Raw genomic sequence first — 23177 nt, forward strand, 5'->3', positions numbered from 1 at the left:
CATCTTGGACGCCATCTTGAAAATTATGAACTGATACTTTATTGTGACATACATGAATCAGTGACCTCTAAATCTGATTAAACACGAATAACACTTTCCTAGGCTGATTAATGCTTCAGATATCCCAAATTAGCTTCTGGTGGCCATCTTGAAAATGACCCCTTTACTGGGGTCAGATTTTACTAGATTTTTATGTTATTAAGTACATCTAAAGGTATCATAATCAATTGAAAAACCTTTTGTATCCATTTTTTTGAGGTTAGGTGGTTTTTTTTTTCATATATTGACCCATCTAATTATTTCAGGGCCGTAGTAGACATGATGGGCGTGTCCACAGGCATATGTCCAGGGGTGGATTACCGAATGGGCCTACTGGGCCCAAGGGCTCAGGGGGTCCTGAAGCCCCTGTGTGAAGTTGCTTCTTCCCCACACTACTCTTCTCTTTCCTCAAAACTCACCAGAAGTCATAATTTAAGGGATTACTTTAAAGAGGGGGTTTATAATCCGTCCATGCCTATGTCCATCAAAAGTTTGGCATGCCTTAATTAACTGACTTAACTAATGACTTGTTTATGATTTTTAAAACTATTTGTGGATGGTGGGAAATACACCTCCCCCCCAAAAAAAAAGAAAGTTGACATAATGACTATAGCCTTGCATTATTCACAGTTGATGCTATCATACTGCACTTTTGACTGGATTTAATTAATTTAATTTGGATATATGTTTTAGTCTAATATTAGTTCTGGCCATTAAACAGGCCAAATGTACGTCTTATACATGTCAGAGGGGCACTTAAACGCTAGTGCAATTAGATGACATGGCACAATTGGCAAGAAGATGCCAAATGTTTACAGTTATATGTGGAATGTCTTCACAAGATAATGCTACCTAGCCTTTGACTGTTGTTGACCACACACCCGTAACCTTTGGTTTAGTGCACTGTTGGGTCATTCCATCAATTTTTTTGACACCACTACTGGGAATATGAAGCAAATAAGTAATTCTAGAAGATATAAGTAAAGCACTGTGTGCAATAAGCCTAACTGAAGAGCTTTTGAGCTAACCAGAGAGAAGTCGTTTGAATGTGATGAACGTGTGTACACATTTTTGTAGTCAGGCTTCAGAATGAACAGCATGCTTATTGTATTTGTTTGTAAGTGCAAGTTGAGGAAGAGTGTATTAAATCAAGGAACACATAGTTGAGGAAAAACAATAAGATCTGCATAGAAGTAACTTTTTCATTGGGATCATTTCTATTCTGAAAAGCGCAAAGGGAAAAAAAGGAACAAGGAAACGATTTTACACACAGAAGACATTAATTTATGTTTTTTGTCATTCCAAAGTAATCCTCTCATAAACATTTGCTGACTGCACCGAAGCTCCTGGGAAGATAGAGACTCCATTCATGAACTGATGTGGACACATGTCACGTGACTACATGAGACACTCCAGAGCAATCCTAGTCTTGGTGACCACCCACAGTCTGCCCAAGTCGTAGCTGACATGTCTATAGGCACGTCAATCTTGATTCCCTTAGGCCTCTGGATGGAAACGCCATTTCTACAACACAGAGGAGATCTTGAGCTGTCTGCTGCTATGGTACTTGGCTTGGTTTTCAACCGTTACAATAGTGGTAGCATTGTTTATTTAACAGAGAGCTAAGAGTGATATTACCTGCGGAAGATTTGACCTTTGCTGTTCACTCCATATACAGAGCCATCTGTAGCCACCTCCACCATAGACAAAGATCAGGCCACCTTGCGCAAGACATTACTGCCCTTACTGCCCTTACGTTCGAATCACGTTCGATGCCGTTGTAAAATGCAACATTAACATAGATTTACTACATCACACCCTGTCAGGTGAGAGGGGGGAAAGAGGATGTTTCTCCACTGTAAGAAAGAAGTACATTTCTTGTAGTTGATGTAGCAATCACTCTGTGTTTCATTTGATGAACAATAACGACTCATGTGGACCCCAATGTCACCCTGCCCTTATATTACCTTTGAACATTGATTATAAACAATGGTCTCCCTGTCAACATTTTCCGTATTAATTAGCTGTGTAATAAATAGCACATTTATGATTATGCTGGGTGTGCCCTTTATTGGATTCAGAGACACATTTGGGCACATCTGTAGCTAAGCAGGTGAGTTTCATCCTCAACTGGACTTTCTAGTGTCTGTTCCAGTATTTCATGTATTTATTTCCAAGTTTATTTTTTTGCTATGCTATTGTTGAAGAAAAGGATGATGTTTCTTCACTGTAAAAAAAAAATATTTCCTGGTTCATGTAATTGTCAGGACAACACAAAGGTGTGTGGATATTAACCTATCATGGGGCACCTTTGTAATTTGGTACTACACCCAAAACCATTTTCTTAGGCTTGGCAAAGAAACATTAGACAAGCAGCAGACAGCCATGGAGGGTGTCTAAAAAATAAAATTGCATTAATAGGCAGTAGTGCCCACTGTGCTTACTTGAACTTAGAGCTTTGATTTCAAGTGATGGGAAGTCTCCCAGTCCATTATTGTTTTCCTTTTAATTTCAATAGTGTAAGAAACTAGATGAAAAGAAAATATGACTGCTGCTCAGTCCTGCACATTCTCTCCACAAAAATAAATTACTCTTGTCAATTTGTCATCCCCTACTCTTTCAACTTTTATGGATGTAAAATGAGTGTGTGCATTTGTGGGTTTGCTTTTGTGTATATGGATGCTTCTTGTGTGTGTGTGTGTGTGTGTGTGTGTGTGAGTGTGTGTGTGTGTGTATGATCAATTGTGAGTGTGTGTGTATTGGGGTAATGGGGTATTTATGTGTGTGCGTGTTTGTGTGTGTATGTGTGTGCGCGAGAGCGTGCTTGTGTATGTGTGTGTGTGGGCACACACATACACACATAAACACAAAAACACACTGGCACACACACACACAAGCACAGACACACACACACACAGACACACATCCATGCACACGCATGCATGCACACACACACATATAAACACACACACAGGCACGCACACACTCACAGGCATGCACGCACGCATACAAAAACACACACACATAGGTACAAACAAACACACACACAAACATACAGACACACATAAACACACCCACATGCACACACAAACACACACACACATTCACATTAACACACCCCACACGCAAACACACATAAAGACACACACACGTACGCACACAGGCCCATCCACACACACATACACATAAACATACACACACACACACACACAGACACTTAAAACACACACACATGCAGGCAAACAGACACACGCACGCACATATACACACACACACCATTACCCCCACACTCACAAGCAAAAACACACACAGAGAAGCTCACATATACACAAAAGCAAACACACATATGCACACACTCATTTACATACACAAAAGTTGCAAGAGTAGGGGATGGAGACAAATTAACAAGCGTGATTTATTTTTGCGGAGAAATTAGGTAGGCCTACTGTTGAAATCCTTGGATCCTCCTCTGTCTGTTACTATTGGTGAAAGTGAGCCAGTACATGCATTTCTATGAGAAATACCATTTAGTTGGGGACATTTTTGGCGGCCATATTGGATTTTTGAGTGGCCAATCGGGCAATTTTTGTACAAAGAGAGTGGCAGATGCCAGCTGGCAGATGCCAACAGGAGGTTGCGACTTGCAAGGTTATCTGGTTCCTATACTGACTATTTTTAAACGCAGATTGGTGAGAGGGCTCTTTAACATAGGCTGCAATCAATGTGATTTGGAACATGGAGAAAAATATAAAGACTAGTCGACTACTTTGCCTTTGTAGAATGGTGAGTCTTCACCAAGTTTTCCAAGCATTTACATGAAGCTCATGATATGCCGAGCCGACTGAAACACATTCCATTCAGATAGCTAGATGGCTACCAGGCTCATAATTCACTTTTAATTGCAAACAGAAATGTGAAGCAATATGTCCATACATAGCCTACTTCCATTTCCAAAGCAATGAAGGCTGCTTATAACAATTTAATAGTGTGCATATTATTGCTAATATTGCTATAGTGCTATCAATGTGGCTCAAACAAATGAGGCTTGTAAACAAGAGCTGGCTAAAGGGCATTATGAGAATGTAAAGACTCAAAGTTCTTAAAGTGACAATGCATCATTTAAAAGTCAAACAGCATTTCTTCAGAAAGTAATACAAATTAAAAACATACAGCAATGATCTGTAAATTATTATTAGTTTTTATTTATTTATTTATGGGGGGGGGGGCATGTTGGGTATCTACATGAGACACTCCAGAGCAACCCCAGTCTTGGTGACCACCCACAGTCTGCCCAGGTCATAGCTGACATGTCTAGCTGGTAGGCACACGTCAATCCTGGTCCAGCTGGTTCCCTTAGGCCTCTGGATGGAAATGCCATGTCTACAACACAGAGAAGATCTTGAGCTGTCTGCTGCTCTGCTACTTGGCTTGGTTTTCCTTCATTACAATGCTGGTAACACTAAGGATTTATCAAAGAGTTGGGAGTGATATTACCTGCGTAAGATTTGACCTTGGCTGTTCACTCCATATACAGAGCCATCTGAAGCCACCTCCACCATAGACAAAGACCCACCCACCTTATACAGGACATTAGTGCCTTTACAGGTTCTTGGATCCACGGGCTGCATACATACATACAAATACATACAGCACACACACATACATATCCATGCATAAGTATTCAAAGACTCAAACTTTACATTATGCATTGTAAATTAAGTTAACAGTTAAAAATACAGATTACTTGTATTTCTTGGCATGCAACTCTGTAAGCCTTCTCTTACATTAGTGACAAAGACTTCATCTTTGTTGTTGATTACCCAGCAACGACTGGGGCCACAGCTGTAGTATGACATGTTTGCCCCAATCCGAAATTTGGGCAAAACAGTTCCTGGAGATTTGAAGGCCACAGCAGAGGGACGGTTCACACAGACGGCGCTTGCAAGTCCAGGAACCGGTGTTCCAGCCGCAGCCACAAACTGGTCCCCTCCTGCGTCCACTTGCCGCATCCGGCGTACTAGTGACAGGAAAAACAATTGTGGGAAAGTTAGGAAATCGTATTCTTGGTCGCTGGTAATGAGTATAAGTATAGGTATTAATACTCTTTTGATCCCGTGAGGGAAATTTGGTCTCTGCATTTATCCCAATCCGTGAATTAGTGAAACACACTCAGCACACAGTGAACACACACTAATCCCGGCGCAGTGAGCTGCCTGCAACAACAGCGGCGCTCGGGGAGCAGTGAGGGGATAGGTGCCTTGCTCAAGGGCACTTCAGCCGCGCCTACTGGTCGGGGTTCGAACCGGGAAACCTCCGGTTTCAAGTCCGAAGCCCTAGTTCTCTGCACTGTCTTCTTACCTCCTGTCCTTGTCCATTTTCCTGCCACAACCTTGTTGATGAAGCCTTGGCGATCAACTCCCCAAATCCCTGCTGGTCCTACGCTAGCATGCTGCATATAGCTATTTTGGGTGATCCAGTTGGAGCCGTGCAGGTGGAAGACTCGTCGGTTGCGGTCCACAGCTATCACCTGACCTGCTCCTGCATCAATCTGCTGCACATTCCTCAAAGTGACCTCCTTGCAGTTGTGTACTAGGAGCAAAAAAGCAATCAGCCAGTAATCACTTCATAGATAGATAGATACTTTATTGTCATTGTACACAGATACAATGAGACATTGTTTGGAACAAATCTGAGGTGCCCACAGATGAGCTAAAAAAGACTAAAATACATAAAATAGGTTAAATTAATAGTTACATTGTTATGCTAGAAGCAAGTTGCACTTGTACCCTTGTACACTTAAAATTGTACTTCATAAGATAACAATAATGTAGAAATGTCTCTATTCAGTACATTTCATATTCTTACACATTTTACACATTTTTTGCAGAACACCTTACCTGACTGGCTAGCCGCCAGACTGATGGACAGCAGAGCCAACAGTGCAGAGCTGAGTTTAATCTTCATGTCTCAGGAGTTTGATTGACATGGGCAGAAGTGGAGCTTCTCAGCTTATATACTCTACAGCATGGCACCCTGTCAGGTCAGAGGGGAGAAAGAGGAAGGTTTCTCCATTTTAAGAAAAAAAATATACATTTATTGCGGGTGATGCAGCAATCACTCTGTGTTTCATTTGATGAACAGTAACGACTCATGTGGAACACACTATTGTAAGAAGAACAGGAGGCTGTTTCCCCATTGAATGAAAACAGGAATGTTTCTTGGAGTTAATGTAGCAATCAGTGAGTATGACTTCCCCTATAATTAGACTGACACATAAAGTTCAGTTGAAGATGCACTTCACTGTGTTGATTTGCTGAAAATAAAGCATTTATTAAAACATATATAATATACAGTAAGTATATATATACAGCTCTGGAAAAAAAATCAAGAGACCAATGCACATTTTTCTGATGTCATCCTACGGTTGCTGAGTGACATTTGAATGAGGTGATGGTCATATTCAAAATTAAGAGAACACTGCAAATTTGAATATGACATTCAACTCACTTTGAATGTCACTCAGTAACGGTAGGATGGCATCAGAACAATGTGCAGTGTTCTCTTCATTTTTTCTACAGCTGTATACATAAAATAAGCGCAGGGGCTACAGGTTCCATGTACACCTGTTCCACGTGTTTGTTAGGGCTTACTGGTCTTTACTGGAATAAAGACTGATTGTTATATGAACCACAGGAAACATGCTTTTTCTACAATGGAGAAATATTCTCGATTTCTTTCACAATCACAATTCGTTACTGTTCATCAACTGAAATACAAACTGATTGCTGCATCAACCGCAAGTGTAGATTCTTTTTCTTAAAATGAAGAAACCTTCCTCTTTCTCCTCTCTCACCTGCAGGGTGTCATGCTGTAGAGTATATAAGCTGAGAAGCGCTGAGTGCAGGGATGGATAACTGTACGGGGCTACCGGGCCAGGGGGCCCTGAAGCCCAAGCCTTTGCATGGAATCATTGCCTCAATATCAACAAATCAGGATGTAGGCTATGAATCTGATTGAATTTAGTATTGCCCATCCACAAAATGCACCAGAATACAGGAAATCACATCAAACAAATTAAACATTTTCTGGGGGAGGACCCCCAAACCCCCCCTCCCACATATACGACAATTAGTGGGGGGCCCTTAATACATCTGGGCCCAGGGGCCCGAAAGTTCATAATCCGCCCATGGCTGAGTGTAATCTTCATGTCTCAGGAGTTTGTTTGCTGATATGGGCACAAGGTGAGCTGCTCAGCGTATACTCTACAGCAGGGATTCCCAAACTGTGGTACATGTACCATTGGTGGTACGCGAGCTTCCACTAGGGGGTACGCAAGATATAAAAGGCAATGTCGGAAAGGTTCTAAAAATTATTTTTTTTTAAATCTGAAGCCTGTTCTCTTTGTTCTTTGTGTTTCATAATGTTGTTCTCCACTCTTTTAGTGTGAGAGCTCATAGACCAGTTGCACATTTTGATTTTGTTATTTGTTATCATGGGCTTATTAAACGTGATGCCTGGAATGCGTCAACAGAATGTGTTACTTTTTTGTGTGTCAGATGGTGGGGGTATGCGCGCTGAGTCAGGTGAGTCATGTAGGTGGTGGTACACGGGGAAATAGTTTGGGAACCGCTGCTCTACAGCATCATATCCTGTCAGGTGCGAGGGGAGAAAGAGAAAGGTTTCTCCATTTTAAGAAAAAAATATAAAATTTCTTGCAGTTATGCAGCAATCAGTCTGTATTCTAGTTGATGAACAGTAACGAATCTTGTGGAACATACTATTGTAAAAGAAATCTAGATTATAATAATAATAAAAATAATAATAATAATAATAATAATAATAATAATAAGCTTTATTTGTATAGCACCTTTCATACACAGAATGCAGCTCAAAGTGCTTTACATTTGAAGCATGTAACACAATAATAGTCAGTCAGTCATTATCAATCACTTTTCTTCATTGCTGGGGCTGTTTATGATCTACTCAGCAACATATCAAAAATATAGAAAATGACGTCATAAGACTGGCAGCCTTAACCCTCTTACCCCCCACAAGCACGCCATATGGCAACTGTGGCAAGGAAAAACTCCCATATTCCAGGAAGAAACCTTGAGCAGAACCTGACTTAATAGGGGGAGCCCATCTGCTTCTGGCTGGCTGCGCCCTCCAATAGTAGCAGATGTAGAATAATCTGAAAAAGTAGTCTACAGGATAAGATGAGTTAACTAAAAGCTTTCCTGTACAGGTATGTTTTCAGATCTTTTTAAAAAATATTTAACACATTAAACATTAAACATAACCTTAAAATCAATTCTATAGGAAATAAGGAGCCAGTGCAGTTCAGCCAACACAGGGGTGATGTGTTCTCTCTTCTTAGTCTTAGTTAAAAGTCTAGCCGCAGAGTTCTGTATGAGTGCCAATTTCTTTAGATGTTTTTTGGGAAGACCAGTGAAAAGTGCATTGCAGTTGTCCAGACCCGGCGGCAGACACAAATTCACGGACGGGCATTACACCTTTCCAGGGGGGGCACTGGAACTTAAATTGATCACGGTAGTTTAAGCTTACACTTGACAAAACATTCCAATATGAAAATGTAGATGCAATTGTTGTAAAATGGTGCAGCTCCTTTAAGAGAGCCCTGTGCGCAGGGATGGAGAGAGAGAAAGCGAAAATAAATCCGCAGATAAAACCAAAATCCTCGTTCATTTGCTAACCACTTTCAGATAGAGTGTTAGGGAGTTAGCCCCGAAGTTACGGATAACTTCGGCCCTGGAGTGGTAAGCTCCCGGTTCTCCGACTAGGTCAGAAGAAAAAAACTCTAAAGGTTAACGCTATCAAACAAAACCAGAAACTACTAGGCATACTTCTACTAACTACGATATGAGATGTAGCTTACCTGCGAGCCGATAAGCTATATTTGTCATCGGATGACAGGGGTTAGTGCAGAAGTGAAGTAGACTGCGCCACGTAACCTCCTCTCCATTTAGGCAGAGGTGGAAAAAGTACGAAAATATTGTACTCAAGTAAAAGTACCAATACTTTGATGAAATATTACTCAAGTACATGTTAAAATACCGATCTGAAAATGTACTCAAGTTAAAGTAAAAAGTAGTTAATTTAAAATGTACTTTTAAGTAAAAGTTACTTAGTTACTTTTTTTTGGGGTACCAGAACAACCAGTTTTACCAGACACTTTATAATGAGGATATACAGCACTCAAAAAATCCTCCATAGTAATGCATGGGGTTACAGTAGTTTGTAACGCCAATATGGCAGTTGTCTACACATATCACAACCCTTCCGCGGCAAACATGTGGTATGTTGTGAATACATCGTGCCAGTCATCTGTTGTGATCTCGCCGCTGGAGCAAGATTGGTGTCGTGAAGCCTTACACACACGCATTTCTGCCGAAATAGATGCCCTATAAGTGCCCAAAAAGCATTGCAATATGGCCTCCGAGTGGAGGTACTTGTCTAAAAGGACTTTGGTCCTAGCTCGAGTTGCAGCAGCTAGCAGCTAGGCAGCCATGTTCATGCTCCCAGTGTGTAGCGCTGTAGCTGCAGCAACTCGAGCTAGGTAAAACTGATTGTTTCAGTTTTGTTCATACCGACAGTACTCGGTGACGATGAGAAATGGAGATCTATGTGAAAAATCACAGGAGTTCTCCTTTAAGTTTGAGCAGTAGTTGATTTTCAAAGTTAGTTGCACTCATCCTTGGTCGCTTTGCAGTGAACAGTAATCATGCACAACTGAAAAGCCCCTCACAGGCAGCTGAGGCAGGCAGGCCAATGTTGAGTTGCAGAAAGTTTTTATATATTTGAAACGAGCAGAAGGTTCAGCAGATTAAAGGGCGTCAAACTGGGGGGGGAAGTGGGAAGTATAGGGCCCCAATGGAGGAGAGGACCCTTGAAAAGTGGAAAGGGGGGGCACAACATTTTCACCAGGCATTAGTAATAACTAAGGTAATCCACACATAAAAAATCCAAACAACTCCATAAGTAGAGTCATCTGTAATGAAGTGGAATAACACAGGGGAAAAGTATTGAACACGCTAAAAAAAAGCACTATGGCAAGGAAAGGGAAGGAACGAGCTGGAATCTAGTAGTTAGAGAGTAGTTATCCTTTCTATCTGTGCAAATTAATATAATAATAACCAATAAGCTTGGTTAGTAGCCTACATATTGATGGGCTATAAAAAGATTTTTCATTACCAAGGTGTCACACAAGAAACATTTAATGATGGATAAAAGCAAAAAGCTCTCCCAAGTCCTTTGCAACCTTATTGTTGCAAAACATATCAATGAAACTGGTTACAGATGCATTTAAAAACTTCAGAATCTTCCAGTAAGCAGCATGGGAGCCATCTGCAAGTGGAAGGAACATCACAGCATCATCAACCGGCCATGCACAGGATCTCCTCGCAATATTTCTGACAGGGAGTCAGAAGGATAGCCAATTCCAAGAGCCAAGGACCACTCGGAGAAAGCTCCAGAAAGACTTGAAGGCATGCAGCCAATTCAATTAAATTCAATAGTCTGGAAGTAACGATCAGTTTTCACAAGAGGGACCCCTGGAATCTGTTTAGAACAATGGGCCAAAATCACACCTGATAGTGCAACTAATAAGTTTTGTCATACAGGAAATGTCTTGAAGGTGTCATTACAAACAAAGGCTTTTCCACAAAGTATTGAAGAAATTTCAGTATGCACGTTTAATACTTTTTCCTGTGTCATTCAACTTTATTACACATAACTCTTATGTTTGGATTTTTTATATGTGTGTTAATATAATGTGTGGTGAAAATTTTGAATAGACTCACTGGAAGTTTAGGCTAATTACTGAGAAAAAAAAAAAGCATTCAATACTTATTTCCACCATATATTTTACCTGAATATTTTAACTTCCAAATTAAATGTCAAAATGAATGTCAGACGGAATTTAAAGTTTGACTGACTGGATTTTGTACAAAACATAGTGAAAACGGTCTAAGGTCACTCTCACTCTCCCTTGCTAAAGAGCTAAAAGGCTTAGTCCGCCTGCACAATTCATAAGTTAGTCTATCTTTTGTTTATTTAGTTGAGCATCGCTAGTGGACCGCTAATTGTTGTGCTGCTGGTGCAATGTCTTTCTCCAAGAAAGCCAAGTCAGGTTACCAAACACAAAGGCCAAAACAGGAAAAAGAGAGACATCCAAATGAGGGGAAACAACTGCTAATAAACTTCTTTCCAAAGAAAGGTGAGCACAAACGTCAAAACACGAAATCCCATGGTGTTTGCTTGAATATCTCCGCAATCACCAGTGCTAAAACGAACTGAGACAACCCATTGAAATAGCGGAAAATACACTTTCATAGGTTAGGCACATGTAATAATGCATCTCGTCATCCAGCTCCATCACAAGACTGCATGGCGCCAGCTTGATTCATGTCCTTTTGTAGGCTACATGCTGATCATAATCAGGCTAGTGGTTTAATTAGGGCACGATTTTTTTCTCTCCCTTTCTATTTTCGTTAGTCTTAATTTTTTTTTACTCAAGTAACGGATGGGATTTTTGATGTAGCGAAGTACAATACTTCACTCAAAATGTAATCAAGTAAAATTATAATACCGATTTTATAAACTACTTAAAAAATACAAAATACACAGAAAAACTACTCAATACAGTAACGTGAGTAAATGTATTTCGTTACTTTCCACCTCTGCATTTAGGTGATGGGCTTACCTAATGTTCCTGATTGATTAGCTACGGAATAATACAGATTTTACCAGTTTTATTTGCTACTTGCTAGATTGACAAACGTATAGGCTAGGCCTACATTTAATAAGTGTTCAAAATCAATCTATGGGATTGGGGTTGGTTGGAGCAGCCAAGCTCGTTCAGGGCGGGCACAGATGACTTCCAGGACGGGCCTGACCCCCCAAAGCCCCCCCATGCCGCCGGGACTGCAGTAGTCTAACCTGCTAGTGATAAAGGCGTGAATTCGTTTTTCTGCATCTTGTTGAGTTAAAAAGGGCCGCACTTTGGCAATGTTTCTCAAGTGGAAATAGGCTGTCTGAGTAACTTTACTGATATGGGGCTTAAAACTTAACTCTGCATCTAAGATGACACCGAGGCTTGTTACTTTTGGTTTGACCTGGTGCGCCAAGTTCCCCAGATTACTAAGAATAATATGTTGTGATTGTTTCTTCATTGTAAAAAAGGACAAACATCAGTGCAGCTCAGCGCCTGGTTTCTTCCACACATGCCATTGTGAATTGTGGCCAAGTAGTTCAGTCTTTGTTTCATCAGACCAGATGATTTTACTTCTCATGGTCTTCTCAGAGAGTTTTTCAGGTGGGCACGAAATGGCTTCCATCTGTCCATTCTACCATAAAGGCCTGATTGGTGGAGTGCTGCACTGATGTTTTACAATTCTCTCATCTTCTCAAAGGAACTCTGGATCTCATTCATAGTGACCATTGGGTCCTTGGTTTCCTGTCTGACCAAGGTCCTTCGTCCCAGATTAGGAAGATGTAGGCCAGATGTAGGAAGACTGTTGGTTGTTCCAAACTCCATTCCATTTTCCATTTGAGAATGATGGAGGCTACCGTGATCTTGGACACTTTCAATGCTGCAGAAATGTTCTTATATCCAGGGACGTATTAAACAGATATTGCCCCCTGTGCACAATATCAAAAGGCCCCCTCCCCTGATCAAGGACGCTACAAGATGCACGTGGACGGCGCTGTCTCTCTTTTGCTGTCGCTGTGCAGGCTGGTGCACAATTTCACACAATGAAAATGTAGTACATTATTATCATATTATATTATATAAAATGTAGTACATTATTATCATATTATAACTCAGGCCCACACAGAAATGAATTCCAGCAGCTGTTAGGCTTTAATCAGGGCTCGAATTACGTGGGAGCCAGAGGGAGCCGAGCTCCCATAGAGTGAGGACTGGCTCCCATGAAAGCAACAAAGTCAAAAACCTCAGGGGGTCTCTCATATCTGAAGGTGTCTGGCATTGTAATTTAATCTTAAACAACCGCTCATTATCCATCCCTGTGCGATCTCTTACCATAAAGACGTTAAATTAAAATATAGGCTACTACGGGACGTAGACCTACACTACGCTCTTGAACGCAGCATGACACTTCACCACCACACCACTAGACTATATGAACAAACCGTATCGATTTGACAGCACTCGCAAATCTGAAGAAGTCATCCTGCTTTGATGTGAGTGTTTTGTCTATTTGCATAGGCGTTCATTGGGCTAGCCTACGTGGTTTGATACGTGCTGAAAAGTCCTGTTTGCTGTTGAACTTGCGCTTTACCTATTCTATGTTGATTGACAAAGCCATAAATGATGGCCCATAATGCAGCCTACAATGACTGTGAGTGAGCACAGACCATATTGACTGTGCTGGGAACCCTCTGCACCCGACCTCCACTGGAAACAGCCATGCTTGCCAGCCTTTGTCTTTGCAGTCCATGATGAGGTCCTGGTGTTTTAGGCTCTTCCTCTCATGGGCCTCCTCACAGCCTTCCTCCCAAGGCACAGTCAGTTCCACCAGGATGATTTTCTTAGCTTGCTCTGACCAGATGACAACGTCAGGCCTCAAGGTGGTCTGGACGATGGGTGGGAAAGTGAGCTTCTTCCCCAGGTCGACTGACATCTCCCACCCCGTGCCCCCTGGAGGATGTTGGTCCTGGCTCTTTAACAGAGGATGGCTTTTCTCCTGCCCTGACCTAATTGCATTGATGGTACTTGTGGCTTGGTCGGCTGTGGTCTTCTCCTGGCCTGCTCAAAAAATGTCAGCCATCACTGAGCACTTGGTCATGCCGCCACCTATATCTCCCCTGAGCCAGAGCGATTTGGCACCCTGCTAAAATGTGGGCCAGTGTCCCCCTCTTTCCCACACAACTTGCAGAGCGGGTCCTCCCTCAAGCCCCACCTGGCTAGGGGTTCGGCTGGTGATGGGAGTGTCATACACAGACCTCAGGAGGAAGCTAACACGGAAAGGTTCCAGCCTCCAGAGCTCAGTCCATGTGACCCTCCTGTTTGGGAGGTCCCATCTGGTCCATGTTCCTTGGGTTGCCAGTTCCACAGCCTTAGCCTTCCGTGTCTCTTCCTCCTGGTGACGAACTTCCGCTTGTACCATCTCCCGCCTCTGCTGGACGCTTGCCTTCCTCCACTGTGTGAAGTGAGATGTTCCCAGTCCTTGCTGACCTATGCAGACATTGACTATTATAATCAATAATATGTTGAAATTAATTCAAAGTAATCAATTTCTATGAAAAATCTATGTCTGTTGTGTGCGTGTGTCAAGGTAAAGCCTAGGCCTACCGCGGCGATACTGTACCGCTAAAAGCCACTTGCGCCTAGGCTATTTCATTGTATCGCCTTGTTAGGCTATGCGCGGGGTGTGCCAACTTTTTATGAGATAGAGAGACCCCCTTAAAGACAAAAAGATAATTCGAGCCCTGGGTTTAATCTCCCTTTGCTGTCCAAACAAAAACAGTCTACAGCAGGGGTTCCCAACCTTTTTCATTAAACGGACCGGACAACAGTCATATTTCTGACGGACCGGTAGCAGGGACGTTGATCGTATTTTGTGAGAGGTGGTGCTGATCATATTACGGGGGGTTCGGGGGTGTCTCCCCCGGGACAATTTCGAAATTCTGGCTGTTAAATACACCCTTTTAGCGCAGTTTGGAGGGGGCATATAAACTTTAACAGAGCAAGCAGGGCCCGTTTTCTGTCTGACTCAGGTGACGTGAACATTGGCTACCTATATGATAAGGTTTTCACTTCACTGCTGCGTGACACTACCTTGCATGGAGACATATTTCACGTTAAAGGGACACCAGGCAACGTTTTCGTGTTAATTAATCATCTTCGTAAGTCGTATATGGTTAAATGACTCATTACGGGGCGAATGAAGGCTCTCTCGCCCGCCCCTACTGCCTGTAGGAAGAATATCCCACTTGCAAGTTCGGTGTATCCTACCCGCCAACCGAAGCAGAATCAGTTTACAGCACAGAGGCAGGCTAACGAAACGCTAGAGATTGTTGCAAACGCGTGTGTATAATGGCAGAGCCCGGCGAAGAAGCAGCAAAAACCCTTGGACGGAAGACCAAAGAAAAGAAAAGATCTTCAGACCGAAAGCCAGGGGAGTTTTCAGAGAAAAAAGCATCAGGCTTGCCTGGTGTCCCTTTAACAGTAGAGATGTTAGCAAAACTATAGCGTTTGGTAAATGGAGATGCAGATCATCTCCCTAATTAGTTTCTTTGCGCAACAGCCCACATTATGCGCTCACTCCAGCGAGATGAGTGAAATAAATGTAAGCCAAATCTGTCATCGGCATCGCCATAGGCTATTTGCTACGATATAAGCTACTGTTAGGCCTACAACATGTTGTGATTTATTAGGCTATCCAAACGCTATGCTGTTTTTATGAACACTACAGGAATCCACTTCATTCACCTACCCACGAGTGGTTCAGTTTGTCAGTTTCACTTTCGCAAACACGCATACACATTGAATGAGCACTCATAGCCTATACCACTTCCACCTAATGTTATGCCTCTATATTTTATGAATTAAGAAATAGCCTATTTATTGATCAAGAAAACATTTAGTTTTCTTACGGTCCGCATTTCCATAACACCATTCAGTTGTGCTGCAAATTAACAGAGAGAAGCACCGGGCATTATCTAGCCATCATCAAGTCATGGCATTTTTTTTTTTTTTTTTTTTTTTTTAAATCCGAGGGCCCCCATTGGCTCAGGGCCCCTGTGCACGTGCACCTGGCACAAGCCATGATCCGCCCCTGCCTGTATCCTTGCCCAGATCTGTGTCTTCACACAACCCTGTCTCACAGGTGTACAGACAATTATCTTGAACTTGTGGCTTGGTTTTAACTCTGACATATATAAACTATATAAAGAGAAAGAGAAATGAGCCTCTCCTAATAATGACAAGTGAATTAATTTAGGTACAGATGGACTCCAATCAAGCATCTCAAGGACCATTGATATAAGTAGGATGCACCAGAGCTCAATTGCAAGTGTCATAACAAAGGGTTTGAATACTTATGTAAATAGAATATTTCAGTCTTTTATTTTTTATACGTTTACAAAACACTCCAAACACCTGCTTTTTTGTGGAGTGTTGGGTAAAAATGAAGTGCTGTGAATACTTTCCGTATCTGTACATATGTTTTAATATACAGTATGTTTTATTTTCAGCAAATCAACACGGTGAGGTGCATCGTCTACTGAAGTTTTTTCTGGAACAGTCTATTTTGAAAAAAAGTAATGGGAAGGGCAGAATGCTGCTGGACAGATTACATGTGACAACTGCTTCCACAACGAGTTAAGCAATGAATGGCAAGAAATCTTGTGGGTTGGGGTTGGGACTATTCAACAGAAAAACAGTAAAATGCATTTTGACCAACATGTTGCAAAATAAACTGATACCACCGCTTGATTGATACTAGCCTGACGAGCCAGACCCACATTAAAATGTAGGGTCTGGGCACTCACCCTTCGCAGTGCTCAGTCCGAGGGGCGGGATAATCAGTTGTCTTTCAGATTCCCTCTGCACGCAATAGGACAGCAGCAGCGCTATGAGTCCCATGCATTTCCCACCAGCGGAGCTAGTTGGCTAGTTCAAACGTTTGCCAACTTAATAAAAGCTTAACTCGTGTCACACTGTTCGCCAACAGCAACATCCATCTTATTTGTTTTCAAGTAGCAGGGAATTCAAGCCAAACCGTTGCAACTCTGCCATCAATCATTATGTTAAGCCCACCTAACGACTCTATACACGATTTCATTGGCCTGATTGAGTTTCGATTTCTGGAGCTCACAAGCCAACGAGGAGTTGCTAGACTAGCCCTGGCAGCAAATGTAATTTAGGGGCGCATCTAGATTTCTAGGCTAGATTGATACAGAACCCAACTGCTAAACATGGACTCATAACGTGTGTGTTGTAAAATATGTTACAGCCTACTGGATGGTTGGTGAGTGAGTGAGTGACTGTGTGTGTGTGTGTATGTGTGGTGGGATGGGCTGGGGAGTGACAAGCAATTTAATCAGTTATTTAAAATATATATAGTTATATATGTGGGGCTTTTCTAGCCTACATAGACACAGTGAACACACAGTGAGGTGAAGCACACTAATCCCGACGCAGTGAGCTGCCTGCTACAGCGGCAGCTCGGTGAGCAGTAAGGGGTTAGGTGCCTTGCTCAAGGGCACTTCAGCCGTTCCTACTGGTTTGGGTTTGAACCGGCAACCCTCCGGCTACAAGTCTGAAGCCCTAACCAGTAAGCCACGGCTGCCCTGAATTTAACGCTGGTTTCATGTGATTGGTTTATTCAATTTCACATCACCTGAGAGCCCTGCCCCACCTATACGGAGCTTCCTGCTACCTATATCACTGCCGAACACGGGCCTTTTAACTGGTCTGGTCTGCTCTCTTTGTTGTCAGAGCGTCTGACCTTGTTCGATATTATGGTTTATCAACAATACCAAATATTTTTAATTACATTTCTGGGCATAATACCTAGGTAGCTAGCTTTCTATGATTGACAGTGCCAATTGCATTCACTTGAACTTTGAACTTTCCTTTCAAGTTGTAAGAAAAAATAGGAAAGGTTTTCTCTTCAAGGTTCACAAAGGTTCAACCTATGCCTGCCCTCGGCATATTCTCTGGAGTTCTCTCTCCTTTGTCCTGTCTGGGTCAACTACTTCGTCCTGTGTGCCTGAACTAAGAGGCCGTTTACACGACACCGCCGGGTGGATTTTCTCTTACCGCTTTCACACCTTTAACGACTCCGGCAAGAAAAAACCTCGCGTGTACACACAGAGGTGTAACCGGCTAAATGTGCTGTAGTGCATATGCCAGACCAGTCGATGGCGCCGCTGTGCAGAAGCTTCACGATAATTTCGGGTGAATCGCGTAGAAGAAAACATTGTTAAAACAGTTTGTTAAGCCAGAGAATGTCTAATAAGTGCTCTGGTTAAGCAGTCGCATGAAATAAGGAGACTACAGACAATTCGGTTTTCAATTTAACTGTTAAACTAATAAAGTTCATTTTCAAGGTATGTGACTGCTATGTGAAATTTCAAATGCTTAGCCTACCTACGCATTGCATTAGGTCTGAGCACCACTGGAGAAAACACTAACATGCAGTAAGCTAATGTTTAACTAAGTTAAGCTAACGTGTGCTTCTAACTTAGCCACTAAAGGCTGATAGGCTACATTGTGCACATAAATCATGACAGGGGAAAGAAAAACATTTTAATATGATAAATAAATGGTTTGGTTTGTTTTGACAAGGAACATGTCAGGTCGAGTGCCGTGGCTGAGTTGAGAGGTGGGGCTATGTCATCATAAAGTTGCCGGCTTCGCGACCTACAGGCGCCTACACGGGCGAAAAGTTAGCCGGCGGTTTCAAAAGTTCCCACTTCGGAAGCCGGTTTCAAAAGCTATCGGTTTCAGTCTCCTAAACTGCCGGCGTCGTGTACATGCAAGGCGTAACCGTTAACAAAACCTCACCGGTTTCACAAAAACCGGCGTCGTGTGCACGGCCCCTAACTAAAAGTTACCAACTCAAGTCATTATATGCTGGTCTCAATGCAAATTAATCTGGCTTCCCAGATAACCTTTTGTCCTATGTATATGATAATTGAATTAACCTCACACCTTTGGCTGGGATGGTTTTCAATGGCTTACCCCCAGAACCATTCTATGATAGTTGGTGTTTCACACCTCACCTGGCGCCAAACTGTCTGGCCTGCCATCAGAACATCAGGCCTAGTCCACACGTACCAAACCGATCTTTTTTTCCTCCGTCTTCCCTGGAACCGTATCAAGAATATTTGCGTCCAAACGGATCCATCTCAACATGACCCAACACGTTACTTCATACCCCAGGCCTATAGGTGGCACTGTGTCTTTACAGAAATTCACCAAAACTTGCACTTTAAAAACAGACAGAATAGGCTACGGCGAAATGGCTAGTGCAAGGAAACCAGAATTGTTTGTGTGGACTGATGGTGAACTGTCAACTGTAGTCAACTGTAAAACTAATAAACTTTATTTTACGGTTTGTGAAGGGTGCAGTCCCGTCCTTTATTTGGCAGGTAGGCCTACTAATCACCTTTACTTTCTTTGGTTGTAGGATAGTCCTAGCCTGGCGGGCCATCCTATATCATTGAAATGCAAGCAGGATGTGCGGTTTCGCTGTCTAAACGAACTCAAACGGGACGGGCTACGGTTTCAGATTTCTCCACTCTCGGACCAGGTTTCAGAAAAGTGCGGTTTTGGGCAGTGCGTTTACAGGATTCGTTTGGACGCTCGGCCAAGACGAAGCAAAACCTCTGCGTTTAACCTAAAAAGCGTCTCCGTGTGGACAGGCCCTAAATTGCATTATCCATACTCAATTCTCACTGGTATCTGCTAGACAACAAGTACCAAAACATGATTAGTTCATAGATTTCACATGTAAAATTCATTTTATACAACCCCACCCCCATCTTGCCTGTTCATAATTCTGAGAAATTCTTGAATTGTGTGCATGTGTGCGTGTACACGTTTATGTTTATGTGTGTGTGTGTGTGTGTGCGTGCTTGTGTGTTTGCCTGCGTATGTGTGTTTGTGCATGTGCATGCATGCGTACATATGTCTACTGTGTGAGTATGTGTCATACGTATGATTACTGTGAATGTATGTGTGTGCGTGTGTATCTGTTTATGCACATGTGTGCACATGGAATGGGTTAACATGACCCCTGGAGGCAAACATCACTGGAAAAAATTGGTCATCCTAGGCCCTACGGTTCTCAAGATATTCACAGAAAACTGTGTCTGCCCTACCCTCCTTTCGGGGGGTCCAGTACAGCGGGGGGGCTACAGATCAAAACGAAAAACGATGGTTCCATACTATCCATGTGGGGTTACATGCCCACCAAGTTTCGTGTACCCCGGTCTTTCAGTGTCGGGGAATCCTTGTTGGTGTCACGGTCACTAAATGTACACATAAATTATTTTATTGTAAGGCCCCCATGAACGAAAGTTCACAAAACTTGGCATGCATTCGGAGGGTGTCATAATGATCCTACACTTTCAATTTCGTGCAGTTTTGACCATGTCAGTCAGAGATATTGTGATGAAAACACCTAATTTTTTGCTTTTTAATTTTTAACTAGGTGGCGCCATACATGAAATAAGTGGTAATGGGATGGGTTGACATGCCCCCTTAAGACCAACATACAAAAAAAAGGTGGACCTCCTAGGCCCTACGGTTCTCGAGATATTCACAGAAAACTGTCTCCGGCCACCTACAGGCCAGTTGGTGTATAGTAACATAAATTAATTTATTGTGTGGCCCCCATGAATGGAATTCCACGAAACTTGGCGTGCATTCAGAGGGTGTCATAATGATCCTACACTTCCAATTTCGTGCAGTTTTGACTATGTTAGGTCACAGATACCAGCGATTTTTACTTTTTTGTGTTTAACTAGGTGGCGCTATACATGAAATGAGTGGTTATGGAATGGGTTGACATGGCCCCTTGAGATCAACATACAAAAAAAAATGGTCCTCCTAAACCTTACAGCTCTCGACATATTCACAGAAAACTGTGTCTGCCCTACCCTCCTTTCGGGGGGTGCAGTCCAGCGGGGGGGCTACAGATCAAAACGAAAAACGATGGTTCCATTTTTTTTTAAAACAAATCTGACTAAACCTATATGACTGCCGCTTCGCTGCACGGCGGTCATAATAATTGACTAATACGTAGGAACTCCATAATAATTGACTAACACTTAGGAACTCCATACTGTAACCATTTGCATGATTATATTATATATAACCATTGTCAGAGATGTAAAAGTCATGCCATGTATTGATTCCACTTGTGGGCTTGTAGGTGATTTTACTAATTAGGAGATCTACCTGGCTTAAGAGTTGTGCTAATTAGAATCAGCTGATTAAGTGAATGGATGGAACAAAAATGTGGCAGGTAGAGACACACCTACAGTAATATAATGAGCAGTCTTTATTGAGAATTTTGTGCAAAGAAAAAAGTAACAAGAAGTTAAGGATTTTACACAAAGAAGACGTACATTTCTGTTTTCTGTCATTTCAAAGAAATCATCTCAAACATTTGCAGACTGCACTGAAACTCTTGGAAAAGATAGAGACTGCATTTATAGTGAACTGCTGTGGACACATCGAGTGACTATATGAGACACTCCAGAGCAATCCCAGTCTTGGTGACCACCCACAGTCTGCCCAAGTCGTAGCTGACATGTCTAGCTGGTAGGCACACATCAATCTTGATCCAGCTGGTTCCCTTAGGCCTCTGGATGGAAATGCCATTTCTACAACACAGAGAAGATCTTGAGCTGTCTGCTGCTCTGGTACTTGGCTTGGTTTTCAACCATTACAATAGTGGTAGCATTGTTTATTTAACCGAGAGCTAAGAGTGATATTACCTGCGAAGGATTTGACCTTTGCTGTTCACCCCATATACAGAGCCATCTGTAGCCACCTCCACCATAGACAAAGTTCCAGCCACCTTACTCAGGACATTACTGCCCTTACAGGTTCTTGGATCCACCCTCTGCATACATACATGCAGTACACAAACACACACACACAAATTAACAGTTACAAAATTCTGTATTTAATATGGATGTTGTAGGGTGCTAGCGTTCCCACTACCACTACATTACTTCTATTTCTTGGCTTGCAACTCTGTAAGCCTTCTCTTACCTTAGTGACAAAGACTTCATCTTTGTTGTTAACTGCCCAGCAACTATTAGGGCCACAGCTGTAGTACTTGAGATACCCTGCTGTGATCCAAAATGTGGACACAGAATTTCCTGGCGTCATGAAGCCCACAGCAGAGGTACGATTCACACAAATGGCACTTCCTCTAAGAACTGCAGTCACCATTTGTTGGTCCAGAATTCCAGTCGCAGCCACAAATTGGTCCCCTCCTGCATCCACTTGCCGCATCTGGTTTACTAGTGACAGGAAAAACAATTGTGGGAAAGTTAGGGGGAAATCGTATTCTTGGTCGCTGGTAATAGTTCTCTTACCACTGTCTTCTTACCACTTGTCCTTGTCCATTTTCCTGCCACAACCTTGTTGATGTAGCCTTGGCGATCAACTCCCCAAATCCCCGTTGGCCCTACACTTGCATGCTGCATATAGTTATTCATGTAGAGCCAGCTGGAGCCGTGCAGGTGGAAGACTCGTCGGCTGCGGTCCACAGCTATCACCTGACCTGCTCCTGCATCAATCTGCTGCACGTTCCTCAAAGTGACCTCCTTGCAGTTGTGTACTACTGTAGGAGCAGAAAAAGAATCAGCCAGTAACCTTAACAGTAATGTAGAAAGGGTCTCTATACATTTCATGTTCTTACACATTTTTTGCAGAACACCTACTTGACTGGCTAGCCGCCAGACTGATGGACAGCAGAGCCAGCAGTGCAGAGCTGAGTTTAATCTTCATGTCTCAGGAGTTTGATTGACATGGGCACAAGGTGAGCTTATCAGCTTATATACTCTACATCACACCCTCAGGTCAGAGGGGAGAAAGAGGAAGGTTTCTCCATTTTAAGAAAAAAAAAATTCTTGCGGTTGATGCAGCAATCAGTCTGTATTTCAGTTGATGAACAGTAACGAATCATGTGAAACATACTATTGTAAAAGAAATCAAGAATGTTTCTCCATTGTAATGGAAACCAGTATAATGCATTTTGACCAACATGTTGCAAAATAAACTGATACCACCGCTTGATTGGAAGAGAACCCAACTGCTCAACATGGACTCATAATGTGAGTGCGGGACTGAGTGAGAGAGAGAGAGAGAGAGAGAGTGTGTGTGTGTGGGTGTGTGTGTGTGTTGGGGGTGGGGATGACAATCAATTTAATCAATCAATTCAAGTTATTTTAAAATATATATAGTTATATATTTGGGTCTTTTAGATAGATAGATAGATAGATAGATACTTTATTGATCCTCAAGGGGAAATTCAAGAAATCAGCTAGCCTACATAGACAGGATATAGTGGACAGTAGATAGGAAATTAGTGGGAGAGAGATGGGGTGTGGGATCGAGAAATTAC

General features: G+C 42.4%; 2 protein-coding genes across 2 annotated transcripts; both read right to left on the bottom strand.

The window, feature by feature from the left end:
* Positions 1-1673: 1673 nt before the first annotated feature.
* LOC125291646 (fish-egg lectin-like) lies at positions 1674-14112 on the bottom strand. The gene is made up of 9 exons (XM_048238467.1): positions 14082-14112; positions 13438-13828; positions 6547-6617; positions 5937-6005; positions 5398-5628; positions 4824-5056; positions 4534-4661; positions 4282-4419; positions 1674-1743 (listed from the first exon to the last, which is right to left on the bottom strand). The coding sequence occupies exons 1-9, from the start codon at positions 14110-14112 to the stop codon at positions 1674-1676; spliced, it is 1362 nt and encodes a 453-aa protein (XP_048094424.1).
* Positions 14113-21102: 6990 nt separating this feature from the next.
* Positions 21103-22561, bottom strand: LOC125291647 (fish-egg lectin-like). The gene is made up of 5 exons (XM_048238468.1): positions 22495-22561; positions 22161-22394; positions 21818-22071; positions 21538-21665; positions 21103-21423 (listed from the first exon to the last, which is right to left on the bottom strand). Exons 1-5 carry the CDS (start codon positions 22559-22561, stop codon positions 21282-21284), a joined length of 825 nt encoding a protein of 274 aa, XP_048094425.1. The 3' UTR covers positions 21103-21281.
* Positions 22562-23177: the final 616 nt, after the last annotated feature.

Source organism: Alosa alosa, chromosome 3 (genome assembly GCF_017589495.1).
Source record: "Alosa alosa isolate M-15738 ecotype Scorff River chromosome 3, AALO_Geno_1.1, whole genome shotgun sequence".
Taxonomy (NCBI): domain Eukaryota; kingdom Metazoa; phylum Chordata; class Actinopteri; order Clupeiformes; family Clupeidae; genus Alosa; species Alosa alosa.

What these genes read in the sequence shown, in the direction of transcription:
- LOC125291646 (XM_048238467.1), bottom strand. Translation starts at nt 14,112, where the DNA reads ATGGACCAGATGGGACCTCCCAAACAGGAGG. An exon ending in TCTGGCGGCTAGCCAGTCAG is followed by an intron (nt 5,629 to 5,936) that starts GTAAGGTGTTCT and finishes TTTTGCTCCTAG; the next exon opens with TACACAACTGCAAGGAGGTC. An exon ending in CAAGGTCAAATCTTACGCAG is followed by an intron (nt 4,420 to 4,533) that starts GTAATATCACTC and finishes TCTGTGTTGTAG; the next exon opens with ACATGGCATTTCCATCCAGA.
- LOC125291647 (XM_048238468.1), bottom strand. Translation starts at nt 22,561, where the DNA reads ATGAAGATTAAACTCAGCTCTGCACTGCTGGCTCTGCTGTCCATCAGT. An exon ending in AAAATGGACAAGGACAAGTG is followed by an intron (nt 22,072 to 22,160) that starts GTAAGAAGACAG and finishes TCCTGTCACTAG; the next exon opens with TAAACCAGATGCGGCAAGTG. An exon ending in AAAGGTCAAATCCTTCGCAG is followed by an intron (nt 21,424 to 21,537) that starts GTAATATCACTC and finishes TCTGTGTTGTAG; the next exon opens with AAATGGCATTTCCATCCAGA.